General features: G+C 40.5%; 3 protein-coding genes across 3 annotated transcripts; 1 reads left to right on the forward strand and 2 right to left on the reverse strand.

Moving 5' to 3' along the window:
* Positions 1-3,838: 3,838 nt before the first annotated feature.
* On the forward strand, positions 3,839-7,185 carry LOC122056103 (O-glucosyltransferase rumi-like). The gene is made up of 6 exons (XM_042617889.1): positions 3,839-4,159; positions 5,025-5,602; positions 5,766-5,958; positions 6,044-6,108; positions 6,184-6,394; positions 6,488-7,185. The coding sequence occupies exons 1-6, from the start codon at positions 3,986-3,988 to the stop codon at positions 6,848-6,850; spliced, it is 1,584 nt and encodes a 527-aa protein (XP_042473823.1). The 5' UTR covers positions 3,839-3,985; the 3' UTR covers positions 6,851-7,185.
* Positions 7,186-9,030: 1,845 nt separating this feature from the next.
* Positions 9,031-11,032, reverse strand: LOC122056104 (probable CoA ligase CCL9). Its single transcript, XM_042617891.1, has 4 exons — positions 10,791-11,032; positions 9,665-10,715; positions 9,484-9,587; positions 9,031-9,401 (listed from the first exon to the last, which is right to left on the reverse strand). Exons 1-4 carry the CDS (start codon positions 10,992-10,994, stop codon positions 9,192-9,194), a joined length of 1,569 nt encoding a protein of 522 aa, XP_042473825.1. The 5' UTR covers positions 10,995-11,032; the 3' UTR covers positions 9,031-9,191.
* A 1,087-nt stretch (positions 11,033-12,119) lies between these two features.
* On the reverse strand, positions 12,120-16,010 carry LOC122056105. Its single transcript, XM_042617892.1, has 2 exons — positions 15,815-16,010; positions 12,120-12,400 (listed from the first exon to the last, which is right to left on the reverse strand). The coding sequence occupies exons 1-2, from the start codon at positions 15,932-15,934 to the stop codon at positions 12,290-12,292; spliced, it is 231 nt and encodes a 76-aa protein (XP_042473826.1). The 5' UTR covers positions 15,935-16,010; the 3' UTR covers positions 12,120-12,289.
* Between the last annotated feature and the right edge of the window lie 8,233 nt (positions 16,011-24,243).

Below are 24,243 nucleotides of genomic sequence, written 5' to 3' on the forward strand. Positions count from 1 at the left end.
TTTTTTTTAAAAATAAATTAGAAAATTTTAAATGTTAAAAAAAATTCTAAGTGAGAAAATATTAGGCAGAAAAATTTCTAAGTAACACAATTTCTAAGTAAGAAAATTTTTAATTTTCTAAGTTAAAAATAAAATTTTTTTACAACGGAATAAATAACTTAAAAAATATTTTAATAGAAATATTTTAAATATTGAATTTTTATAAGTGAAATTTTTAGAAGAAATTTTAATAAATGTTAAACCATTGACAAATATTGAAAGCAATTAACTATTTTATGCTTATCAGTTTGTCAATTAAATATTTAATTCAGAAATTAGCTTCCAGGCTGTGGCGAAGCACTAGGTCTTCATGGTTATTGGATCATCAACCACTTCTAGACAAAGTCTTTTAATGAATTCAAATATTCAATTTTCTACCTGAAAGCCCTAGGTCTAATTTCATTTTTAATTCAAATAAGTTTTTGGAACTCAATACAAGTTCCTTCCTATAGGGTTAATCAGGTATTTTCTAGGTATATAAGCTTTTGATATTTTTCTGATTTGACTTTTGTGAAACCTATAATACCAGTTTAAACCTCTATAATTTCTAAAAGCAAAAATATTTGAACAAGTAGAATTTTTCAAGTTTTCTATTTCTTTTTTTAATTTATCATTTTCAAGTGTTACTCTATCAAAATCTTCTATCAGACATTATTTTATTAAAATTCTTTTTATTTCTAAATTTTTAGTTTTTAATTTATTATTTTTACGTTTTAATTTACACATAGATTTTGCTATAGACTTAATACCATAATAAAGTTGATCAGGAGGTAAGAGACATACCTCACTTACCATATCAGACTTGAAGTCTGACTCTCCTCCTGCTTCGCTGCATTCATCTGAAGTCGCTCCCCCTTCATCGATGTTGACTTCTGATGTACTTTGCCCTTCATAGCTCGCCATCAGTGCTAGTCCAACATATTCTTGTATTTCGGATTCAGATGATGAACTATCATCCCAAGTAGCTTTCAGATTCTTGTGCTTCTTGGGTATCTTGACTTTATCCTTCTTGAGTTCTGGGCAATCTTCTTTTAAGTGCCTTTCCTTTTGACACTAGTAGCATCGAACCCTTTTTCTATTTTTTAGATTTTTCTTATTCTGTATTTTTTTTAATTTATTAGATCTAAAGAATTTTCTGAAATTTCTTACCATATAAGCTTCTTGATTTTCTTATGAGTCTGACTCAGGTTCATCCTTCTTGCTTGCATTTAGCGTCATAATCTGGCTTGAGTCTTTTGGTGTTCTTGCACATCTGGTTTCATGTAATTCAAGAGTAAAAAAGAGTTCCTCTAGGGTACTTACCTCCAGGTCCTTTGAGATGTAGTAAGCGTCGATTATTGAGGTCCATTCTGGAATCCTGGGAAAGACATTGAGTGTGTAGCGTATCGTGTCTCGGTTGGTTATCGTTTCTCCGAGGTTTTCGAGTCCGATGATTAGTTCTTTTACCTTTGCGTGTAGATCGGCTACCTTCTCACCTTTTTCTAGACGAATATTTGTCACTTTGTTTCGAAGTATATCTCTCCTTGTAAGTTTAGCTTCGGATGTGCCTTCGTGGAGTTCCAGAAATTTTTCCTAGAGTTCTTTGGCTGACGAGTAGTTTCCGATGCGGTTGACTTCTTGAGGCGGCAGCACACTCAGCAAGTGATATTCCGCCCGATTATTTGCTACGGAATCATTTTATTCTTTCTTCGTCCAAAGACTTTCTTCTTTTTCCTCTCCATTTTGATTCATAGGAGCTACAAAATTATATTTTATTATTAAACGAATTTCAAAGTCTGTTTTCAGAAATACCTCCATATGACATTTCTAGTGTGCGAAGTCTCCCTCAAATTTTGGTGGAACGATGCTTAGTCCGTGCATTGGTTGCTTTGCTTCGGTCGATGGTTAGTCCTTCTGAAGCGTCCTCACTCTGATACCACTTGTTGGTCCCTTTGGAGGTCGGCAGGAGGGGAGGGGTGAATTGCCCTGCACAAAAAAAGCACACCCTTCTCGGACTTCTTAAACTAACACTTGCATAAATAAATAAGAGCAATAAACTAAAAGAAGAGGCACAGGAGTTTACTTAGTTACAACCGGGGAGGTTGTTAATCCAAGGAGAATGAAGCGCAATAGATATCTCCTTTCAGGTGGAGAAGCCTCTTACAACATTCAAACACAGAAAAATAAGAAGCTAAATTAACAATGAAAGCATACAAGTGTTGTAATCAGGATTGCTTGTCTTGTTGAGTTTCTTGGACCAAGGCTATATTTATAGCCTTGGTTGGAGCGCTTGGAAGGGTTCCAGGTGCCTCAGAGAGGATAAAACTTTATCCCTTCTCGCATAGATCACGTTTGACCACGATCTGGATAACATCCAGGTCTGGGCGCCTGGAAGGGTTCCGAGCGCCCGGACCAAGAAAGTCAATAGCATTGACTTTTTCGGTCCGAGCCCTCTGCTCCAGTTCAGCTCGCCTCGATCCGGGTCTTCCGCTCCGGCTCTGCTTGCTTGGGTGATCTCGACCATCCGGAATAGGGCTCACCCGAACCCAAATTCCGGCCTTCTCCTCGAGCAGTCTTCCTCCCCGATTTCTCGTCCCTAGAACGTCACGTACGTTCTTCTTGTCCACCGGTGTACTCTTTCGCGGCACCTCGTCCCTCGGATGCACCGAACCCGTCGACTCTCTCCCTGTGCCGTCTTTCTCGCTAGTCACGCCTTTCGCTCGACTTGTTGTGCTCCTAAGCTCCTGCACACTTAGACACAAGGGTTAAACCAAATAAAACCTAACTTAACTTGTTTGATCACATCAAAATAACCTTGGGGTTCTAACATACCCTCCCACACGGGATCGTGTATGTATTTGATTTATTCTTTCTCAATGGCATGAGATAGTCACCGCAAGGCCAGGGTAACAAATTTCACCTTCTATAAAAATACAATCAAATAATTCATTAGAATTTTAAAGTAGGTGGTATGATCATGGGAGATTTGGTATGAAATCCAAATTTCATACTCTTCCTCTTTATTTTGTATTGTTCTATTTCTTTCATAGTAGCATCATGACTTAAATGGCGGAGGAATCTCATCGAGATGACTATTAATACCTTTTGATGTGTGTTAATCTATGTAGATCTGGTTACATTATGAAAAGAAGATTGGTCATCGAAGTCCAATGATGTCGTATATGCAAGATAAATAGGGTGAGAATTCTTTACAAATTTATTTGTTTACACTGAGGATGGATAAAAGAGGAATGTATCATCTTCGGTGAAAAATGATTCATAATGGTAAGAAAATAAAGAGAACTCTGGAAGGAAAAAAAAAAAAACTCACGATGAGAGAAGAACTCAAGCTCATGGTGGCTTATGACAATGCTTCGTATTTTAATCATCGCAACTTTTCGAAGAGACATAAAGAACATCGGATCGGACCCTATAGGTCATCTGAGTTGATATATGGTGGGATGCTTGCTACATGAGGTCGCGGGATCGAAATTCAGGATAGTCGAGGCGTAAATTCTTGGTCCCTGTGCAACTCATCCCCACCTGTCATATGCTCACTCAGGATGTTATGATTTACCTCCCTCGAGATGACCTTAAATCGGGTGCGACGGAAACGCTGGAGGGGATCGATTTTGCCTTTTTACCACATAAAAAACATCGGAGCGTAAATGCATGAAAAAAGTAATTCAAAATCAATCCGCGGATTAAAAATCTATCCTTTTTCTAGTTTTATATAATCATCCAACGTCACAATAAAGTCAATGTCTAGATGAGACCCACAAGCTACCAAACCCAACCAAACGCCCCAATTATTATTATTCTAACTCTTCCACCGATCCAACCACAAGCTCCTCCTCATCGCATTGATTCCCAAAGTTTGAAAAGTCCAATCGCAGTCGCAGATCTCCTTCCTTGCCATCGCTGAGCTGTTCCTGCTATTTTTTGGTCGCCGCCTTCTTCTTCTTCGATGAAAGCGCAGCTGAACAGGCTCGGAAATGGAGGCGATCAGGCAAGGTACGGTGTGCTGGATAGCAGAGGGAGGAATCCGGTGGCCGCCGTCTCCACTCACTCCGCCGTGAAGCTGATCATCGCCGCCTTCGTCGGCCTCCTCTTCCTCGTCTTCCTCATCTCTAACAATGCGGTGAGGGCTAATTATCTACATCTCTAGCATCGCCTTGAGTTCTTAGCAATTTGGTTTTGGTATTTTGTTGCAAGAGATTTGTCCCCAAAATCGATGAAATCGATGCCCTGTTTTTTTGCTTCTTTTCATTTCAACTTTAATTTTTTATCTATCAATTTTGATTTTAAGCTTTGAGGCATATTTTTTATATAATTTTATTCTATGAGAATTGGCATTTTAATCATTAAATTCATGATTAAGGCAACTTAATTGATTCAATATTAAAAAATAATTGTGCTCAGAGCACAAGGAAAGGAAAGGAATCTCTCCCCAGTAGTTGGACTATCATGCTCAAATTACTTAAGTTTAATTAACGTTTTGGTGTGCACTGAATCATTAACCTAAAATTTAAAAATGTGCCCCCTAGACTTGGCCAAGATAATATTCATTTTACCACAACATTTTACTTTAGTTGTAAATTTAGTACTTGCTAGATCTTGAATACAAGAGCAATAAAAATAAAGTCTAAAAAATGAAAAGGGGAAACATATAAAAGTTGCAAAAATAAAAAGTAAAATATCTTAACCAAAGAAAGATGGCAATTGAAGGGGAGGAAAGTGAATAAAAGCTCAACTACCTAACCATTGGAAATTATTATTTTAATATTTGATTCTTTCAGACGTGTCGTCCACATATGAGACCGTGTCAAACCATTGACTAAAATTTAAAATTATATAAAATTTATTAGATAGTTTATAATCTAAAACTTAAAATATGCAAATGTTAGAATGTTTATGTTGATAAATTTATTGAAATCTAAAATCAAATTAAAACTTTATAAAAATATGATTTTAATTTATTTGTTTGAATTTGATTTGTGGTAAAGACATTTAGTTGGAGCGATCAAGGAGGAGATCCACACCCAAAACTCGCATTGAACCAACCGATTGAACCGGATTTAAGAAGACCCATCACGTTGGTCTGCCCGAACCAAACGGCCCAAACCGAATCGGCACCGCCCGTCATCCAATGCCGGGGATCGCCGCCCCCTCCTCCTTCCGGCGCCCGCCTCCGCCCCTCCGCTGCCTGCCCCGAATACTTCCGCTGGATCCACGAGGATCTACGACCATGGAGAGAAACTGGAATCACCCGCGATATGGTCCTGCGATCGCTCCCCTTCGCGACGATCCACATGGTGGTCGTCGGCGGCCGCGTCTACGTGCAGGAGTACTTCGGCCGCGGCCTGTCGCGAAACGTGTTCACCCTTTGGGGTATTCTACAGCTCATCCAGCGGTACCCCGGCCGCGTGCCGGACTTCGAGCTGGTGTTTAATTGCATGGACATGCCGTCGGTGAAGGCGGCGGAGTACAACGCTTCGACCGGCCCACCGCCGCCGCTTTTCCACTACTGCAAGGACGACAAGACGAGGGACATCCTCTTCCCCGATTGGTCCTTCTGGGGATGGTAATACATCGCAATTTCATCTCCCATGATCAAAAGATCATTTTTTTTTTTTGTTTGATTTCGATCAAAGTCGAAAAGAAAATCGATTTTTTAGTCTAAAGGAAATTAGGGTTACACCACTATTTGAACTAATCTGGCTTAACCTTAATGGTTAATTTGGAAGGCCGGAGACGAACATAAGGCCATGGGTTCCCTTGATGAAGGAGATGAAGGAAGGCAATGCAGAGGTGAAATGGACGGAGAGAGTACCGTATGCTTACTGGAAGGGCACTCCTTTCATGGGCGGCACCAGGCTCGACCTTGTCAAGTGCAATGTGACCAAAGAACGAGACTGGAATGCTCGAATCTATGCACAGGTACACATTCAGTCAGCTTGGAAATTTTGTCGACAACAACAATCATTGCTAGATTTTCCTCAGTTTATTTGATATCCTTTGATAGGATTGGAACAAAGAATCGAAGCAAGGGTATCACCGGTCAAATCTGGCCAGGCAATGCCACCACAGGTAAGGAATTTGTTGCCTCAGTTTCCTTCAGGCAATGTGTTTGTACATTTGCTAACAAGAGGTTTTGGTGCACAGGTATAGGATTTATGTGGAGGGACTTGCGTGGTCTGTGAGCCAGAAGTACATCATGGCCTGCAACTCACCGACGCTCTTTGTTGACACTAAGTTCATTGAGTTCTTCCAACGTGGCCTCATGCCCAGCCGCCATTACTGGCCTGTTGCTGTGAACAACAAGTGCAGGGCCATCAAATTCGCTGTTGACTGGGGTAACGCTCACCCGGAGGAGGTAATTGCACAAGTTGGATTTCGAGATGTGAAACAAGATTTAGCTAAATAGATTTGTCACAATGAATGGCACATGACAGATGGCTTTTTATAGGCACAAGCTATGGGCAAAGCCAGCAGTGATTTCTTCCAGGAACAAGTGACAATGGATCATGTTTATGATTACATGTTGCACTCAATTACAGAGTACGCCAAGCTTCTGAGGTATCAGCCTAGTGTACCAGAAGGCTTCACTGAAGTTTGCATGGAGTCTTTGGCCTGCCATGCTTCAGAGAAGACCAAGGAATACATGTTGGAATCCATGGAGAGGTGGACAAGTGACACAGAACCCTGTGCATTAGATCCACCCTTTACTTCAGACGAGCTCCAGAAGCTGCTCGAGACAAGGGAGAACAATGTGAAGCAAGTGGAGACGTGGGAGCAGCAAGCTGGGGAGGAACAAGGGAACAAGAACTAGCCATTTCAATGCTTCCACATCTTTTGATAAAGCCATCAAATTTGAGGAAATGAGCTTCAAGTTGTTCCAATTGGAAACTGAACTACTACATGAGTCAGTGTAGTTGAATGGAGAATAAACACCATATGACTTGGGAGCCTTCTTTTAGCCATTTCCCCCCTTTTTGGTGATTACCAATAACGTTCGCACTATTCTTTTCGTGATCTCATTCTAATTGTATGACATGGATTAAGATTGTTTTGGTTTCTGTGTCTTTCAATCTGCAAAAATGTATTCTTTAACTGTAAGAGTTGAAAAAGAATGTCTTGATGAAGACCATGTGTAGAAATTCCTCAGAGTTAACTTTGCAAGAAAAATGAAAGGTGGATGTAGCAAATGCAAGTAAACATGACCAGTGGAAGGCCCTTGCATTGATTTATCAAGGTATCTATATTAGCTACTAACCATTGTTTTTGTTAGAACAGGAAGATGCAGAGAAGCAGACCAGAAGAGAACATGGCGGCAAGCGTTCCAATATCAAACTAGCCATCTCTAATTTTGCGTTATTCACCCCAACAGAGTGTAAGTGTCCCTTAGATCCTCATTCTTCTAGTACTGCCATTTTTCTAGTGGATTCTTTTGTTCTTTCATGCTTTTAAATTTGTGAGTTAACCACACAAGTTATAAATACTGATAACATATTTGTTCCATCAGTCTTTTGTTCCTATGAACAAGAGAAGCCATTAGGTACCACAGATAGGAGTGGTTCGGTAAGGTATATCAAAATTTAAACCTTATACTAATATCGTACCAGAAAATTTAATATAACAAAAATCCATACCAACAACGTATCAAATTTTTGGTTTGATATAAATTTCATATCGTATATAGTTAAATTTCAATGTCGATACAATATACTAAAAATTTTGATATAAATCTTATACTGATATCAAAAAAATTGATATGATATTATATTGTACCGAAATTTTTAAATATATTATTAAATTGGTATGGTTCGGTATATTTCGATACGGTACATGTGGTATATCAAAATTTCAGTATTTTTCCTCACCTCTAATCATAGATAGATGGAAGAACAATAAACTGTATACAGGGATATGATATAGCATAACTTTTGCTATTCCTTTAGCTTCTATGTAGATCTTTATATATAGATAAAGTTTAGTGAACTGAATACTTTATGCAGGGATATGATATAGCATAACTTTTGCTATTCCTTTAGCTTCTATGTAAATCTTTATATATATAGATAAAGTTTAGTGAGATACGATTTTTAGCTGAGAAATAAGTTTCATGTTGTTGAATATGTAGACCTTTATCTAAGTGTTCTATGACCTTTGGTTATCTAATAAATTCATGACTCATGAATCATTCGCTGATGGAGTGCAAATCATTCATATCTTTTCTTCATTCTCATCATCCAATTGGTGAGGGAACAGCTCGAAGATTATTTGGCTGAGAGTTTTCTATATGAGGTAAACTAAGACATAACAAAATTGAACCCTATGTTGAGAATAATTCATACATATTATCAGGAAATTCACTGTTCACCATGTTTAATTATTTAAGTTTGAGTAAAAAATTTGAGGCACTAAACTTAGAGGAAATGATACGAGACAAATATAATAGAGTGGAAGTTCATTAATTGCATTCACCAAAACAATCACTATATCTGAAATTCAAGTGGAAATTCTCTAATTACCTGAGAAAAATAATCATCACATCATTATCTTGAGGTTGAGAATGTTGACCATCTGTGTAAAGAATGGATTGGAGAAGGAAAGAAATTCAAAGTTAAAAACAAAAAGAAAGGTAATGGAAAAAATAGAAAAGAAAAAAAATCTCTAGGAAAAGAAAAGAAAAAAATAAGAAAGACAAACTAAAAGAAAAGAAAAAACAAGAAAGACAAACTAAAAGAATGAGAAGAAGAAAAAATTAAAGCGTCGGGGGCCGGGGCCGCCACTTGCTGTCCGCGCACGAGGCAACCTCACGTGCAGGTCGACACTTGCGGCGGCACGAGGAGATCCTAAACCGGTAAGTTCGATCCAATCTCTATAGGAGGGTGGAACATGAGTTGTCTTCTGTCCGATTTAGATCGACGAGAAACTTGATCAAAAATGATCCACAAATGGATTATTAAATACATCTGCACATTAAGTAAATAGAAGAAAAGAACAAAATTTATCCTGCCAAGTAAACAGCGTTTCGTGCCTGTAGTTCGAGATCATGATCATCAACCGATACAAGAGGGATTATGGAAAGAAAAATTCGGGAGAAAAGCTTAGAGATTTTGTTGATGCTAAATGAAAATAGATCATGGCATTTTTGTTTTATTTTTGTCTTAAGCGCCGGCCCTGGCCGCCTTCGCGGGCTGCACGAAGAACTCCGCCACTACCCGCCGTTGGATCTTCCCCGTCGCCGTCTTCGGCAGCGAGTCCGTGATGAACACCCTCTTCGGCACCTTGAACGCCGCCAGGTTCTTTCGGCAATGCCTCACCACCTCTGACTCATCGACCTCCGCCCCGTCCCTCGGGATCACTGCGCAATTTATCTGCAGTCACTGCCGTCCGTTAGCCAGCCGGCGGAGCTGATCCGATGAGAGAAACTATAGGAGGAGTTGTGGCGTGGCTTACCTCTTCGCCGTACTTGTCGTCTGGCACGCCGAACGCCACCGCCTGCGCGATGTTCGGGTGCTCCAGCAGCACCGCGTCTACCTCGATCGGGGAGATCTTCTCGCCTGCGATCGTGGTTAGTGGGAGATTAGATGGGATGAGAGTGTTCGACGAAATGAGAGGGGATGAAGTGAAGGTGTACCTCCGCGGTTGATGAGCTCCTTGATGCGGCCGACGAGGTGGAGGTAGCCATCGGTGTCGAGGAAGCCGACGTCTCCAGTGTGGAACCACCCGAAGGCGAAGGCCGCCTTGTTGGCCTCGGGGTTGTTTTTATAGCCCTTGGTCACGTTGAGCCCACGGATGCAGACTTCGCCGGGCTCGCCCGCCGGCCGGCGGGAGCCTTCCTCGTCGAGGATCGCCATCTCCAGACCTGCAGGGGGGCCCACGGCGCCGGGCGTCCGCGGCCCGTCCTCCGGGAGCGGATTCGATGCCATCTGGTGCGAAGCCTCGGTCATCGCGTACGCCTCCAGGACGGGAGCGCCGAAAGCGGCCTCCAAATGCTCGAGGATCGCCGGCGCCAGCGACGCGCTGCAGCTCCGGATGAAGCGGAGCTTAGGGTAAGTTGGCTCGGGCCGGGCGGAGTGGCGATCGAGCAGGATCTGGTGGATGGTGGGAACCGCGGTGTACCAAGTGGCGCCGGAGGCGACCATGTCGGCCCAAAATGTGGAGGCCGAGAAGCGACCAGCCGCTGGGAGGGTCACGGAGGCGGCGGCGGAGAGGGAGGAGAGAAGCGCCGCCATCAGACCGTGGACGTGGAACAGGGGAAGTACGATCACCGTGGAATCCGCCTCGGTGAGCCGATACACGGATTTGATGTTCTTGACCGACGCCGCCAGGTTGAGCTGCGTAAGAGGCACTCCCTTGGGGCGACTCGTCGTCCCGGAGGTATGGAGAAATAGCGCGACGTCCGAAGGATCATTGATGCGGCCGGCGAGCAGGGCGGCACCATCCTCCTCCCCGCCAGGGAGGGTGAGCTCCAGCGCTCCCGACGCGTCTGAGAGCGACGCGGCGGCGCGGGGGATCCCGAGTTGCTCCGCTGCCGCTTCCGCGGCCGCGTTGCCCTCCGCGCTCGTCACCAGCAGCTTCGCCTCCGAGTCGGACAGGTAAAACACGAACTCCTCTTGCGTATAAGCGGAATTGAGCGGGATGGCCACGCCGCGGGCCCGAATGACGGCGAGGAAGACGATCACGAGCTGCGGCAAATCGACTAATCAGCCAAACCAATCAAAGATCAAAGAGCCATTGCATGGGAGGGGAACAGAGCATACCTCAACGGTGTTAGGAAAAGCGAGCGCTACGACATCGCCGGCACGGACGCCGGATGCGGCGAACCGGGCGGCGGTGGCGTCGACGAGTTGGTGGAGGCGGTCGTGCGAGAGCTCGAGCCGGCCGGGTACAAAGACGGCCCGGCGGGAGGGGAAGTCGGCAGCGGCCTTCCGGAGGACGGCGGTGAGAGTGGCGAACCCTTCCATGGTCACTTCTACGCCAACAAACCAATTGCCAAACGAGCGACGGCGAGGATCTGGTGAGCGACGGCGTGAATAAATAGGGCACAGGCAGGGACGGAGTCAGGAACCAGGGCGAGGGGGAGGTATGGTATGGACATGTGTCGGGCACGGAACCTCCTCACTTCATTGCAGTGGGGCTAAAATTAACCTTAAAAAAATATTAATAACATAAATATATATTTTATTAATTTTAAATTTAGAAAAAAAAAACTAAAATATCTTGAAAGTATCTATTTTTTAAAAAAATATGTTGATTTTATTTTATTTACTTGAATTAAAATAATTATTGAAATTTATTTATTTATTTTCTGAGAGTCTCGTCTTGGCAAGGGGCCATGCATGGAAGTCGTGCTTAGACTAATATGAAACACAACGGTGTCTTGATTTAATACGAGTATCTCGTGCCATGTAAAAGTAGCATGGACTTCAGCGTTTTGTTCTACACGTCGAGTGGAGTTTGGTCTTCCGGTGCACAGGCATTTAAAGCCTCTTCTACTTGGCTTCAAGCAAAAGACGACAATTCAAGTAGAACCTCCACCGAGTGCTGCCTCTTCTTCTTCCTTTTGTTTTTTGCCTTTCTTTTCTCCTCCATGGAAAATGAAAACAATTCAAAGGGGCCGCTGCTGCAAACTGAGGACCAACTTGTACATTTTCTCTCTCTTATGCTCTGACTTCTAAATGTTTTCCAAAGTTCAAAAAAGGAGCGTGCAGTGTGTGTGGCTTGTGCATGGGATGGGCTGGCCTTGTCCAGCATAAGAATAACAACTCAAATCATGATCGAACTACGATATTAGTTGAGGAATTGGATTTTTATTCATCGACTTGAATGTGTTCTGACTCATATCTTTCTTAATTGTTGTTAACAATTCGGTACAGGAACATCGATAGAGACATTAAACTAATTCCTCATACTTGTTGGAGGATTGATTTATCATTTTGAATAAGGTTATTCTATTTGAGACGGATTTTGTTGTTTATACGATATTAAAGATGTGATTAGTAATATCAATTGAGAAAAAGCAAATCTTTTCACACAATTCGATTAATGAAATTTAACAAGTAACATGCCTTTAAAAACATGTTAAAAAGTACCATTAATTTTTATCTTGTATCTTATTAACGATGCCCATTAATGGTTTCTATTACATTTGAAGCAGTACAACTAGAGACTCCTGACGTATTCACAGTGCATTGAGAATAAGTATCTTTTGCAGCCATTTATATTAAGCACTTTATCCATTGCATTAGATATGAGATCACTATTTAGAATTTTCATTCTTGGGATCTTCCTCTGCGCTCTCTTGAATTCTTCCGGAACCAAAGATGTATCTCTTGAAAGACGACTCCGCTGACTCAATAGCCCGCTTGATCTGAAAATTGAAATCCATCAAGCTTGTGACCACATCAACAGAGAGATCGAAAGGAAATAGAACTCTAATTTATACAAAAATGTTATGGTAAGGGCAAATGAAAAAAAAAAAAGTGGAAAATTGCACTAAAACCATAACAAAGAATAAAACTATGTTAACAACTTCATCAAAACTAATCTTAGTCAGACTTCCAAATAGAGGATAAGATCCACAAAGACAACCTCAAATAGTGGAGAATCATTATGTGAATCTACAGATTCTATTGAAACGACAATACAAGTCCACAACTTTTTGGTTGTTCCCATCACTAATTCGGGTGTATGGTGTAAGCCATTCCATAGAAGCTAAGACAGCCAGACACCTCTCATCGACAATGTCCAAACTTGGGTATGATATGTGTTCTATATGAGTCTTTATATGCACCACTGATAGAGGTATAAACTGACTAATCAGTGTCAGAGTGTCAATATCTAACATTGTAAAAGAAATAGATAAAGAGTCCAAGTATTAAAGGTCTGCAAGATCATTCTGTCGAATTTGCTTAGGCTATGATACATCATGTCTTCTAACAAAATATTTTTTGTCTTTTTGATGGTTCTGATCACCAAATCAAGCCAACACTTAAGGTAAATCCTTCACCACGCCAGCAACCATGATGTTTCACTTCGTATGACCCTTGGCAATGACTTTAAACACACTCCTCTAAGAAGATTGATGGTGCTCACACAAACCTTTACTTACTTTTATCAATATCGAGAGGTTTTGGCTTCTCGGTTCATTGCAATCTCATCCTACATTCCTCTCTTCAGCCAGAAGGCCTTTTCCTTACCACATTCAAGTTAGTTGGGAATGACTCCTTTGAGTTCACATTGTAAATGATAATGTCAATATTAATGATCCTCAATGAGTATATCCACATAACAGAATTCCCATCACGAGTCATGCCAAATAATTCAATCCTCATCGCATATATACTAGAGAAGTTTTGGTTGGTTGTCTTCTTCACTTGTGATGTTCCATAAGCACTAATGCACTATGATCCCGTCCGGAAGCTGAGTCGGATGAAGGCGGGCCTTGTTGTGCTAAAAGTTGACGGAGAGTCGTTGAGATGCTGAATCAGCGAGGTACCCCCTGGGCATGTTCCCACGGGCGGTTCTACGGAGAGAAATGATCAGGATGATGACGCTATTGTTCTGCACACACTCAGACGAGTCCCACCAGTCGTTAGAGACCAGAAACCAAGGAAAAAGTCCCCGGGTCAGGCCCTCCGACGCTCAAGTCAGGTACTTTTTCCCCAGAAATTACAGAGAAAGCATGAAAAGTAAAAGACTGGTAGGAAATGACGAGTGAGCGTACCTGCGTATGGGACAAAGTATCCCTTTTTATACTACAACTGAGGCTTCTGGAACCTGGCGAGTGTCAGAGAATGTCGGATGTCAGGATCTGTCTAGCGGTGATCGACACGTGACTTTTTCTTATAGGCTGGCGGAGGAACCAAAAGGAGTATGAGCCTACCACCGTTAGAATATTCCCTGACATGTGATGATTGTTCTCTGACAGGTGGTTACGATTCCTTGCAGGCCTATTTGTCATGTAGTGTCTGGCCTCCTGACCCACCTTCGTCTGCGTCATTCGAAGTATGTACATCCCGACGACCTACTGATTTCCGACCCGCATCTGCTTATTGCTATCCAAGGCATGTATGTTCCGACCTGCACGCTGGGTCTAATTCCCGACCCGCATCTGTTTATTGCTATCCAAGGCCTGTATGTTCAGACCTGCACGCTGGGTCTAACTCCCGACCCGCATCTGCTTATTGCTATCCAGAGCATGTACGTTCCGACCTGCACGTTGGGTCTAATTTCCGACCTGCATCTGCTTATTGCTATCCAAGGCATGTACGTTCCGACCTGCACGCTGAGTCTAATTCTCGATCTGCATCTGTCCGCTGTTATCCGTGGTATGAACGTCCCGACCCGCACGCTGGATCGGCTCCCCGACTTGCGTCCGTCCACTATTATCTATGGTATGAACGTCCCGACCTGCACGCTGGGTTGGTTCCCTGGCCTGCATCTGTCCGCTGTTATCCATGGTATGAACGTCTCGACCTGCACGCTGGATCGGCTCCCCGGCTTGCGTCTGTCCACTATTATCTATGGTATGAACGTCCCGACCTACACGCTGGGTCGGTTCCCCGACCTGCATCTGTCCGCTGTTATCCATGGTATGAACGCCCCGACCTGCACGCTGGGTCGGTTCCCTGACCTGCATCTGTCGGCTGTTATCCATGGTACGAACGTCCCGACCTGCACGCTGGGTCGGTTCCCCGACCTGCAACTGTCGGCTGTTATCCATGGTATGAACGTCCCGACCTGCACGCTGGGTCGGTTCCCTGACTGTTATCCATGATATGAACGTTCCGACCTGTACGCTGGATCGGCTCCCCGACCTGTATCGCTTCATCGGAAGTCTTATTCGGTATACCCATCCAATCAATAAGCTGGCCCCCTAGTCGCACCCAATCCCTGGTTATACCTGACCATGGGTCCAATCCTCAATTGAATTTGGCCCTATGGGTCGGGTCCATTTTCGATTCCCTTTGAGATCAGATCCGGCCCAACTCGTAAATACTGTCTTTTGACCAGTCCACCAACTGAAGCTTTGACTTTAGCCACGTGGGCCGGAATCTTGACCTCCTTGTAATTCTGATTCCTGACCTCCACGATGGCGTTGCCACGGCGGTTAGACTTTTGACCTCCAGGCTGGTGTAACTTTTGACTAGCCACGGGGGCTAGACTTCTGACCTCCATGCTGGCGTGACTTTTGACCCTTCTATGGCTTTGACTCCGTGCTATATCATCTCACAGACCCCACATTCATGCACCGTATCACACTATTAGACACGTTCGCCTCCACCGTATCATGAGACCAAAGCACAGCTAGAAATCAGCTGGATATGACATGTTTAGATCTAGTTCAATAAATTTTTCAAGACAAATCTTGTTATTCTGTAGCTTATTGGATGGCTCCCTCACATGGCACACCAGCAATACTTGTTCATTTAGGTTTTCATGCCATCATTCAATGATCTTTCAGAGGTGATTCCCTCAACCACACTTAAACTTTGTTGCAAAAAAAAAAAAAAAACAATCTGCCAACAACAAAGACTTAAATGCAATGAGTTGAAGAAAAAGCAAACTTTGCATCTCTAGGCAGCAGAAAATTTTCCCAATCACAACAACACTACATACAACTTGAAAAAAAAAAAGTTTTCTAAAATTTTGTTTCTCTAGATATTTAACTACGCATGAGCTTAAAAAAAATCTGAGATTCAGACAAAGATTAAGCGACAAAGATATTAGAGAGGAAAAAAACTTCAAAAAAGGAGGGTTCAAGGGTTCCTAATGAACTCACGGGGAGAAGAGCGTTGTCTTGGGGGCCATAGTCGGCGGTGAGGAGGAGGTAGGCGGCGGTGGCGGTGCCGACCATGGCGGTGCGGCGGATCAGCTTGTCGGTCCTCCGATCTATCGCCATCCCTCTTGCCAGTGGATGCGACGCGATGCTTCTTGCATACGACCGAGAAGGTTCGAGTTCGGAGGCTTAGAAATAATATTGTTTTGTGCTAATTGTATTATAAAATTTATATCAATTTAAATTTATATAAAATAATTTCAAAAACAACTTGTTTATTTGATTAGAAACTATACGATGCCAAAGTTCACCATCCAGATGCCAAGGATTATAAAACAAGATCTCTGAAAAAACAATTCTCAATTGCTCGATCCCTGAAACGTCATTTCATACCAAAAAAGGAAAAAAAATCTATCTAGTAGATCTTTGATAGATAAGAACCCTGAAGGTGCTGCTTCCAACCTTGGCAGACGTAGAGCAATCACCCTTGCTCTTGTTGCCAGATTTACTAACCAGTTTCGCAGAGTTTTCTATCCTTGTAGTGTAATTAATTCCAGGTTATAACAAGGTTAATTTCACACCTGCAAATTCATAACTGAAACACTTCAGTTTAAAACAAAATCATTCCATTATATTGTAATGGTTGGTAGTTAACAATTCTAACTACTCTTTATAATCCCAACACCTCTGAAGTATCAGAGTCATCATGAACTCAAATGCTATTTAGCAACAACAAAACATCTTTTTGGAATTAAAAAGCAAGAGCAGATCTACCTCCTACAAAGAAAAACTAAGTGTCCAAAGGGATTCAGAAAATAAGGCAGCAAGAGGACTTAATCTGACCTCTTGTGTAGCCCATGCTGCCGGGCGGGCACCGGAGATGTTTCCTCATGAAGTGTTGCATCTTGATGCATTCGCGGTTGGCATGCGAGACACCCTTTTCTTTCTTCCTATCCATCTCGAGTTGGAATTGCAAATTAATCAATTCCATGATTTGTAAATGAGTTGTAGAACTTCAATTGTTTCATAGACATCTTTTAAGTAAGATAACTTGCTATGCAAAGAATAAAAAAGAAGCAATCCATACACAAGGAATCTGCATATAAACAGGAATTCAAGGTCTCTAAGGTCATCAAATTTATTTTTTTTTTTTTTGTCAAAAATGCGTAATGACCTTATAGAATTTAAAATCTAGATAAGTAAGCACATAATGTTAGAAATGGAGATAGTGGGGATGTGGGAACATGACTCATATTTCTCACTACTCATAATAGAAAAGTCCATTATGCCCCTGGTTTATTTCCCTATATAAAGGGGGTGCGTCCAAGGATCATTCGTGGGTGGGAGACGAGAGTAAGCGAGGAGAATATTCAAGACGGTGGGATTTGGTTTGTGGAATTGCGGAGGGCTTTCCGATTCTGTGATCGCTCTTCCGACAGCGAGTTTTGCCATTGTCGATTACGGATCTGCGGGAAATCGTTGTAAGTTGTTACCGCTTTAATTTAATTCCTCTTTTCATGCATTTAGAATTATCTACAATGGTATCAGAGCTGTGTTAATTCTAAATGCATGATAAATCCCAAAATCTTTATCTCTGCGTTGAATCAAAATTATGGCTTGGTTCTATTCGTTCTATTTGTTGGGCGAAATCATGACTAAGTCGTGAGCAGCGATTATTATCGCTGTCATGAACGGAGTTTGTCTCCGTCTGATTTTGCCATAGCCGAGTAAGAGATCGTGATTGTGTCACAATCTGTCACAATCCCCAATGGTCGACGCAGTAAAACCTCGAGGGAACACTTACGGAGTTAGTCTCCGATTGTGGCTGGCGAAGTGCTCATGGCCACCTCTCGTTGCAACCCGTGTTCGTCACGGGAAAGGTGGCGTGCACAACATACACGGTGTGCACAACGTGCACAGTGTGTGTGGCGTGCGTGCATGGGGTCGTGGCGATGAAGAAAACGGTGAAGAGATAAACATGAAGTTTCTGTTTTGATTTTTTCTCGAAACAAAAACAAAAATAAAAAAAAAAACATGGCAGTGTTATGATATGTTCACAGAATTACATTAAATTTTTTTTTCCAGTACTGTGATATGTTCACATAATTGCCGCATGCAATTAATTTTTTTTTTATGCATTTTTCTTAAAGCTTATGTGTTTAATATATATATATATATATATATGATAATGCATGCCTACTATACCATGTTAATGTATGCCTACCGTAGCATATATATGATAATGCATGCCTACTATACCATGTTAATGTATGCCTACCGTAGCATTACTTTTAATTTGGGTGCATGCAGTAATTAATTGGAAATAAGTTCAATTGATTTATCATTCATGATAAATGGTCTAGAGTAATTTTGGTCTATTTAGATCCGGTTCAAGTTTAAATCATTAGTTGGTTTAACCGAAAAAATTTGATCGAAACCCGAAATCAATTTGGGTTGATTAATTGGACTTGGACCAAATATGATCAAATGACCAGATTTGTTCTATTGGGTCATATTTGATCAAAATGATTAGATTTATTTTAATCAGTCAGACTTAAACCAATGGACATTGGTATTAGGATGTATACTAAAAGTCTAGCTTTTGGTATAAACATTTATCTAGAAATAAGAATCACATTGGTCAAATGTCTACATTTATGATAAATGTAGTTGTTCAATTAATTTATATTGTAGATAACATGGTGTGTGATGTCACACACAGAGGATCATGTTATCAGTACCTTATAAATTATAAACAGTAGCTCACGACCAAGATGGAAAGGAACAAACCATTGGAAGGTCGTAGTGTAATTAGGTATTAGTTTATCTTAACTATATAATTACACTAGTACACTTAGAGTGTATTGAGTAGGACCATTAGAGGTCGTTTCTTTTATACTGACTTTATAAAGGAACAAAGAGCTCAGTTATTATGGAAGTGTGTGCTCTTAATCCTAATATAATAACAAGCGCATATATTTGATATTTATTTCTTTAATTTATCAATGAGTGAGATTTAGTTCAATAAATCAATAAGCCCGATAAGTTGGGAAATGATATCACTTATAGTGTGTGTTGTTGATTATAGAAGGAAACTGTGTCCTAGTAATCTAGGTTGAGAATGTCCCCAAGAAGAGCTCGTAAGGATTGTCATGTTAAACCCTGCAGGTGGACTTAGTCCGACATGATGATAAGGTTGAGTGATACTACTCTTGGACTAAGATATTAATTAAATAAGTTGTCAGTAACTCACTTAATTAGTGGAAATTCGACATCTTAAACACAGGGAGACTAACACACTCATAATAAGAAGGAGCCCAAAATGTAATTTGGGATTGGTGCGGTAGTTCAATAATAGTTCTCTAGTGGAATGAATTATTATTGATAAAATTAAGTTGTGTGTTCGGGGCGAACACGGGATGCTTAATTTTATCGGGAGACCAAAACCAATTCCTCCTCTCAGTCCCTATCGTAGCCTCTTCTTAATTATAGAGTACTATACCCACCTTCTTACCCATCCTATAGGGGTCGGCTAAGCTAGCTTGGAGACCAAGCTAGGGCCGGCCATGGCTTGGTTCATGGGTGAATTCATGTGGCCGGCCCTAGCTTGAACTCAAGCTTAGGTGGCCGACCCTATTAAAATAAAAAGGAATTTTAATTATGTGGATAACATGATTTAAAAGAGAGTTTAAAAATTTAAATCTTTCCTTTTATAAGATTCTACAAAAGATTAAGAGAAGAGCTAAATCTATTTCCTTATTTGTAGATTAAAAGGTTGATTTTAATTTTGGTAAAAACTTTCCTTTTAATCATGTTCATGATTTAAAAGAAAGTTTAAAAATTAAAAATTCTCTTTTATTAGTTTCTACAAAAGATTAAGAAAAGATTTAATATCTTTCCTTATTTGTAGATTGAAAGGAGTTTTAATTTTTAGAGATAATTTTTCTTTTTGGAAATTATCCACATGTTTAAAAGAAAGATTTTTATTTATAAAATTTTCTTTTTATTAACCAATCATGAAGGGATAAAAATTATTGGAAAATTTTTATAAATTTCCGGAAACAAATTAGGAAGTTTTAATTAAAACTTTCCTTGTTTTGGGGAGAAAGTGGCTGGTCAAATAAGTTGGAAAAAGAAAATTGATTTTAATTAATTAATTTTTCTTTTTCATGGCAAAGAAATTAAGGAAGTTTTTATTTAAATTTCCTTATTTGCCAAGGCCAAGGATTATAAAAGAGGGGGGTAAAGGTGCCTTCAAAAATACACAACAACCTCTATTCTTTTTCTCCCTCTTTTCCTTGGTGGTGTGGCTGGCCCTTCCTTCTTCTCTTCTTCTTCTCTTTGTAGCCGAACCTCTTCATGCTCTTGGAGTTTTAATTGGTGGCCGGATTCTAGCTTGGAGAAGAAGGAGAGAAAGCTTGCATCCCTTGGGGCTTGATTGGTGGAAAAAGGTCTTCATCCTTTGGAAGTTTTTGCTTGGCCGAAACTTGAAGGAAGGAGAAGAAGGTACTAGGTGGTTCTCGTCTCGGAAGATCGTTGCCCACACAACGTCCGAGATTAGATGAGGAATACGGTAGAAGATCAAGAGGTCATTATTCACAAAGAAAGGTATAACTAATAATTATTTTCCGCATCATGTTAGTTTTGTTTCTTTGTAAAAATACCAAATACAAGAGGCATGCGATTCTAGTTTTTCGAATTAGTTTTCGAAGTTGTGTTCTTTTATTTTTTTCTTTTCCTTGTGATTTGATTGTTCTTAGCGGTTAACTTAGGGTTACTATGGGAAGGTTAAATATTTAATTTCCTTAAAAGGCTTTGTCTAGTCGGTGGTGGTTGCTCCCATATCCAAGAAGGCCAAGTGCCTCGCCATGCAGTACTGGAAGCTGATTTTGGAAATAGATATTTAATTGTCTTCGTGACCTAGGTGATTTGGATCGAACGTGTTAAGTTCCGCAGGAGATCCAAGTCTAAACCTAAAAGAACAAATAAATTAAACTTAGGATCAAACGTGTTAAGTTCCGCAGGCGATCCAAGTTTAATTTAAAAGAACACATGGTAGCTAGGAAAAGGCTCAGACCTTTGTACAAAATTTTTGTACAGTGAAACCGATAGGTTTTCCGAGTAGCAACCAACAATTGGTTTGATCAAACGGATCTGAGTTTGATCAATAAATCTGAACTTGGTAGAAATTGACTTAGAGAAAAAGTAACAGAACATAGGTACAAAAATCCCTGTCCAATTATATTAGTTCTAATTAAGGACAATGGACCAAGCTTAGGATCTGAATCCCTAATCAACCGATCCAATGGGTCTAACCAATTAGATTAGTTCTAATTGTCGACTTAAACTCCTGAAAATCGAGAAGATTTATTTTTCTTAATTTATTATGTTGGTATTATGCCTGTATAAATTGAAATAAACCGGTTTTGTACTGGTTAGTCGGTTTTGTACTGACGTATTTATTTTCAATTTTTCATATGACTAGTCATGATTTACGACAACATGAGCTTTGGGAGGAGATTAAGGAGCTTGATTTCGACCCTGTTCAAGGACTCGGATAACTTATTGGTCGGCTCGATCGGTTGTTCTGGAAACTCGAGCGAGAAGAATTTCCAGTCCAAGACACACACAGAAGATTTGCTCTAGTCTATTCACTGCCGAAAAACCTTAGGCATATAACATTCCAACTTTGGGATGATTATGATGAACACATCTCGTATTCAGAGATGTGCAAACAGTTGCTTCATCTCTATTGGGGTCCTGAAGACCCAGAGGAGGATCCAGATGAATCTGAAGAGAATTCAGAAGATCCTGAAGATCCTCCAGAGGAGGATCCAGAAGAATCTGAAGAGCATTCAGAAGATCCTGAAGATCCAGAGGAGGATCCAGATGAATCTGAAGAGGACCTGGGAGAGTGTGTGTGAGATCCAATTGAAAATCTTGAAGTTGTCCTACCTATGATTACCGCAAATAAATCTAGGCTGAGAGGGATTATATTGGCCACTGCACTAGTGTCTGCCCTAGTGGGAGTGGTAGTTACCTATTTAGTGTACTAAAGTTCTGTTATTGTTATTGTCATTTTGTATGAACAATATGTTAGTCCATTTCATTCATGTCAGTTAGTTATATGTTAACAATTTGCAGCATAACTTTATGTTAATGATGTGTTCATTTATTTATGTTGTTTGCTTGACATGATGGATGATTAGTTCATGAAGTATTAAATGATTAACTCATTTAATTAAAAAAAACATGATATATTAAATTATTAGTTCATTTAATTATAGAATTCATGATATTATAAATGATTAGTTCATTTGTTGGGATGTATGTAATAGAATTGACTAATATTAATTTGATTGGTCATACGGATGATGAGTGAAAACATAATTGTCACTTGATTTTGTAAACCAACTCAAAGTAATATTAAGTCACTCATAAATTGCATACATATGATATACACTAAATACTAAATAATGTGTTTATTTATGATAGATTATGACAACCAAAAACATAATAGCTGAACTCAACAAAGGTGAAAAACTTAATGGAGATAACTACAAGATCTGGCACCTCAGGATACAATATGTACTTGAGGAACAAGAAGTTCTAGAGGCTGTAAATCAGGTTATAGAAGTACCTGTAGATGGTCCCACTGCACAACACAGACAAGATCTTGATGCCTATAAGGCATGGAAGAAAAAGGACTCCACTGCAAAGGGTATATTGATTAGTTCAATGGTAGACGACCTAGCTTTTGAGTATGAGTCATTTCTTACGGCTCATGTAGTCTAGGTAACCCTTAAAGAAAAATACAGTGGAGTAAGTCTGAGCAAGCTTCGACAGCTGACAATCAAGTTTGACAGCTACAAAAAGTGTCTGAATGTATCAATGGTTCAACACCTCAGGAAGATGTGGAACATGATTCGGGAGCTTAAAACTGCTGGTCATGAGTTGACTGATGAACAACAGGTTCAAGCAGTTATTCGTTTACTTCCAGATTCTTGGGAGACCATGAAGCAGACCCTAACTTACAGTGAGAGTATTAAGACTTTCACTGACGTCTCACGCCATATAGAATTGGAGGCGGAGAGAGTTAAATCCGCAAGGATTTCTGGACAAGCCTATGTGGTTGTAGGTTTTGCTGGATCATATGGATCCAAGAAAAGGAAATGGTTCAAGAAAGGGAAGGGAAAGAAGAGGGAAGCTGTTGTTGTGGGACAAGGCCCAATCAAGAAGATAGTAAAGAAGACTGGAAAGAAACCTAAAAACAAGTTGACTTATTTTAACTGTGGCAAAAAGGGTCACTTTGCTCAGGAGTGCACTGAGCTGAAAAAGGTAAATCCAAGTATGTCTTCTTTTCTAGAGCATTTTGTTGCTAGTTCAGTGTTGTTAGTTGATTCTTATCCTTTGTGGATTATAGATTCGAGAGCAACCAACCATGTAGCTCAGGAACGAGTTACATTTATTGAGTATCGTTGGGTACCAGCTGGTAACAAGTGGATCTATGTGGGAAACAATGCAAGAGTTGAAGTAAAAGGAGTCGGCACTTGCAAACTTAACCTCCGTGGTGGTAGAGTTTTGTTTCTACATGATGTCCTGTATACTCCTGAAATTCGACGGAATCTTGTTTCCGTTACGTATCTTCTTGATTTAGGGTATTGTATTAATTTTTACAGTCGATCTGTTGAACTTAAGATTGACTTAGTATCAATCGGATATGGTTTTTTAACAAATAGTTTTATGGTTCTTGATGTAGAACCAGATGTCAATTATGCTATTGATGGTTGTTTTTCAAACATTGCTTTAACTAGTGATGCAGATATAACTGATGAGGTTTGACATGCTAGATTAGGATACATAGGACAAGAACGTATGAATCGGTTACCTAGAGAGGGTCTATTGGGCACTCAGGCTAAGATTCAATTGTCTATATGTGAGCATTGTCTTGCTGGAAAAGCAACTAGGAAACCATTTGGTAAGGCTATAAGATCTGAATCAACATTGTAGTTAATTCATTCGGATATTTGTGGTCCAATGAATGTGAAGGCTAGACATGGAGCTTCCTATTTCATTACATTTATTAATGATTTCTCTAGGCTCGGTCACGTGTATTTGATTTCTCACAAATCCGAAACATTAGATTGCTTCATTCGTTATATGAACGAAGTTGAGAATCAAACGGAACTTAAAGTTAAGACTTTACGCACTGACCATAGAGGGGAGTATTTGTCTGATATGTTCAAGACAATATGTAATGATAGAGGGATTATTAAACAGCTGACAATCGCTGGAACTCCATAGCAAAATGGGATAGCTGAAAGAAGAAATAGGACTCTTCTTGAAATGGTTAGGTCTATGATGGCTCAAGCTAATTTGCCAATCTCCTATTGGGAAGATGCATTATTAACTGCAGCCTATATACTTAACAA

Source organism: Zingiber officinale, chromosome 3B (genome assembly GCF_018446385.1).
Source record: "Zingiber officinale cultivar Zhangliang chromosome 3B, Zo_v1.1, whole genome shotgun sequence".
Lineage (NCBI taxonomy): Eukaryota > Viridiplantae > Streptophyta > Magnoliopsida > Zingiberales > Zingiberaceae > Zingiber > Zingiber officinale.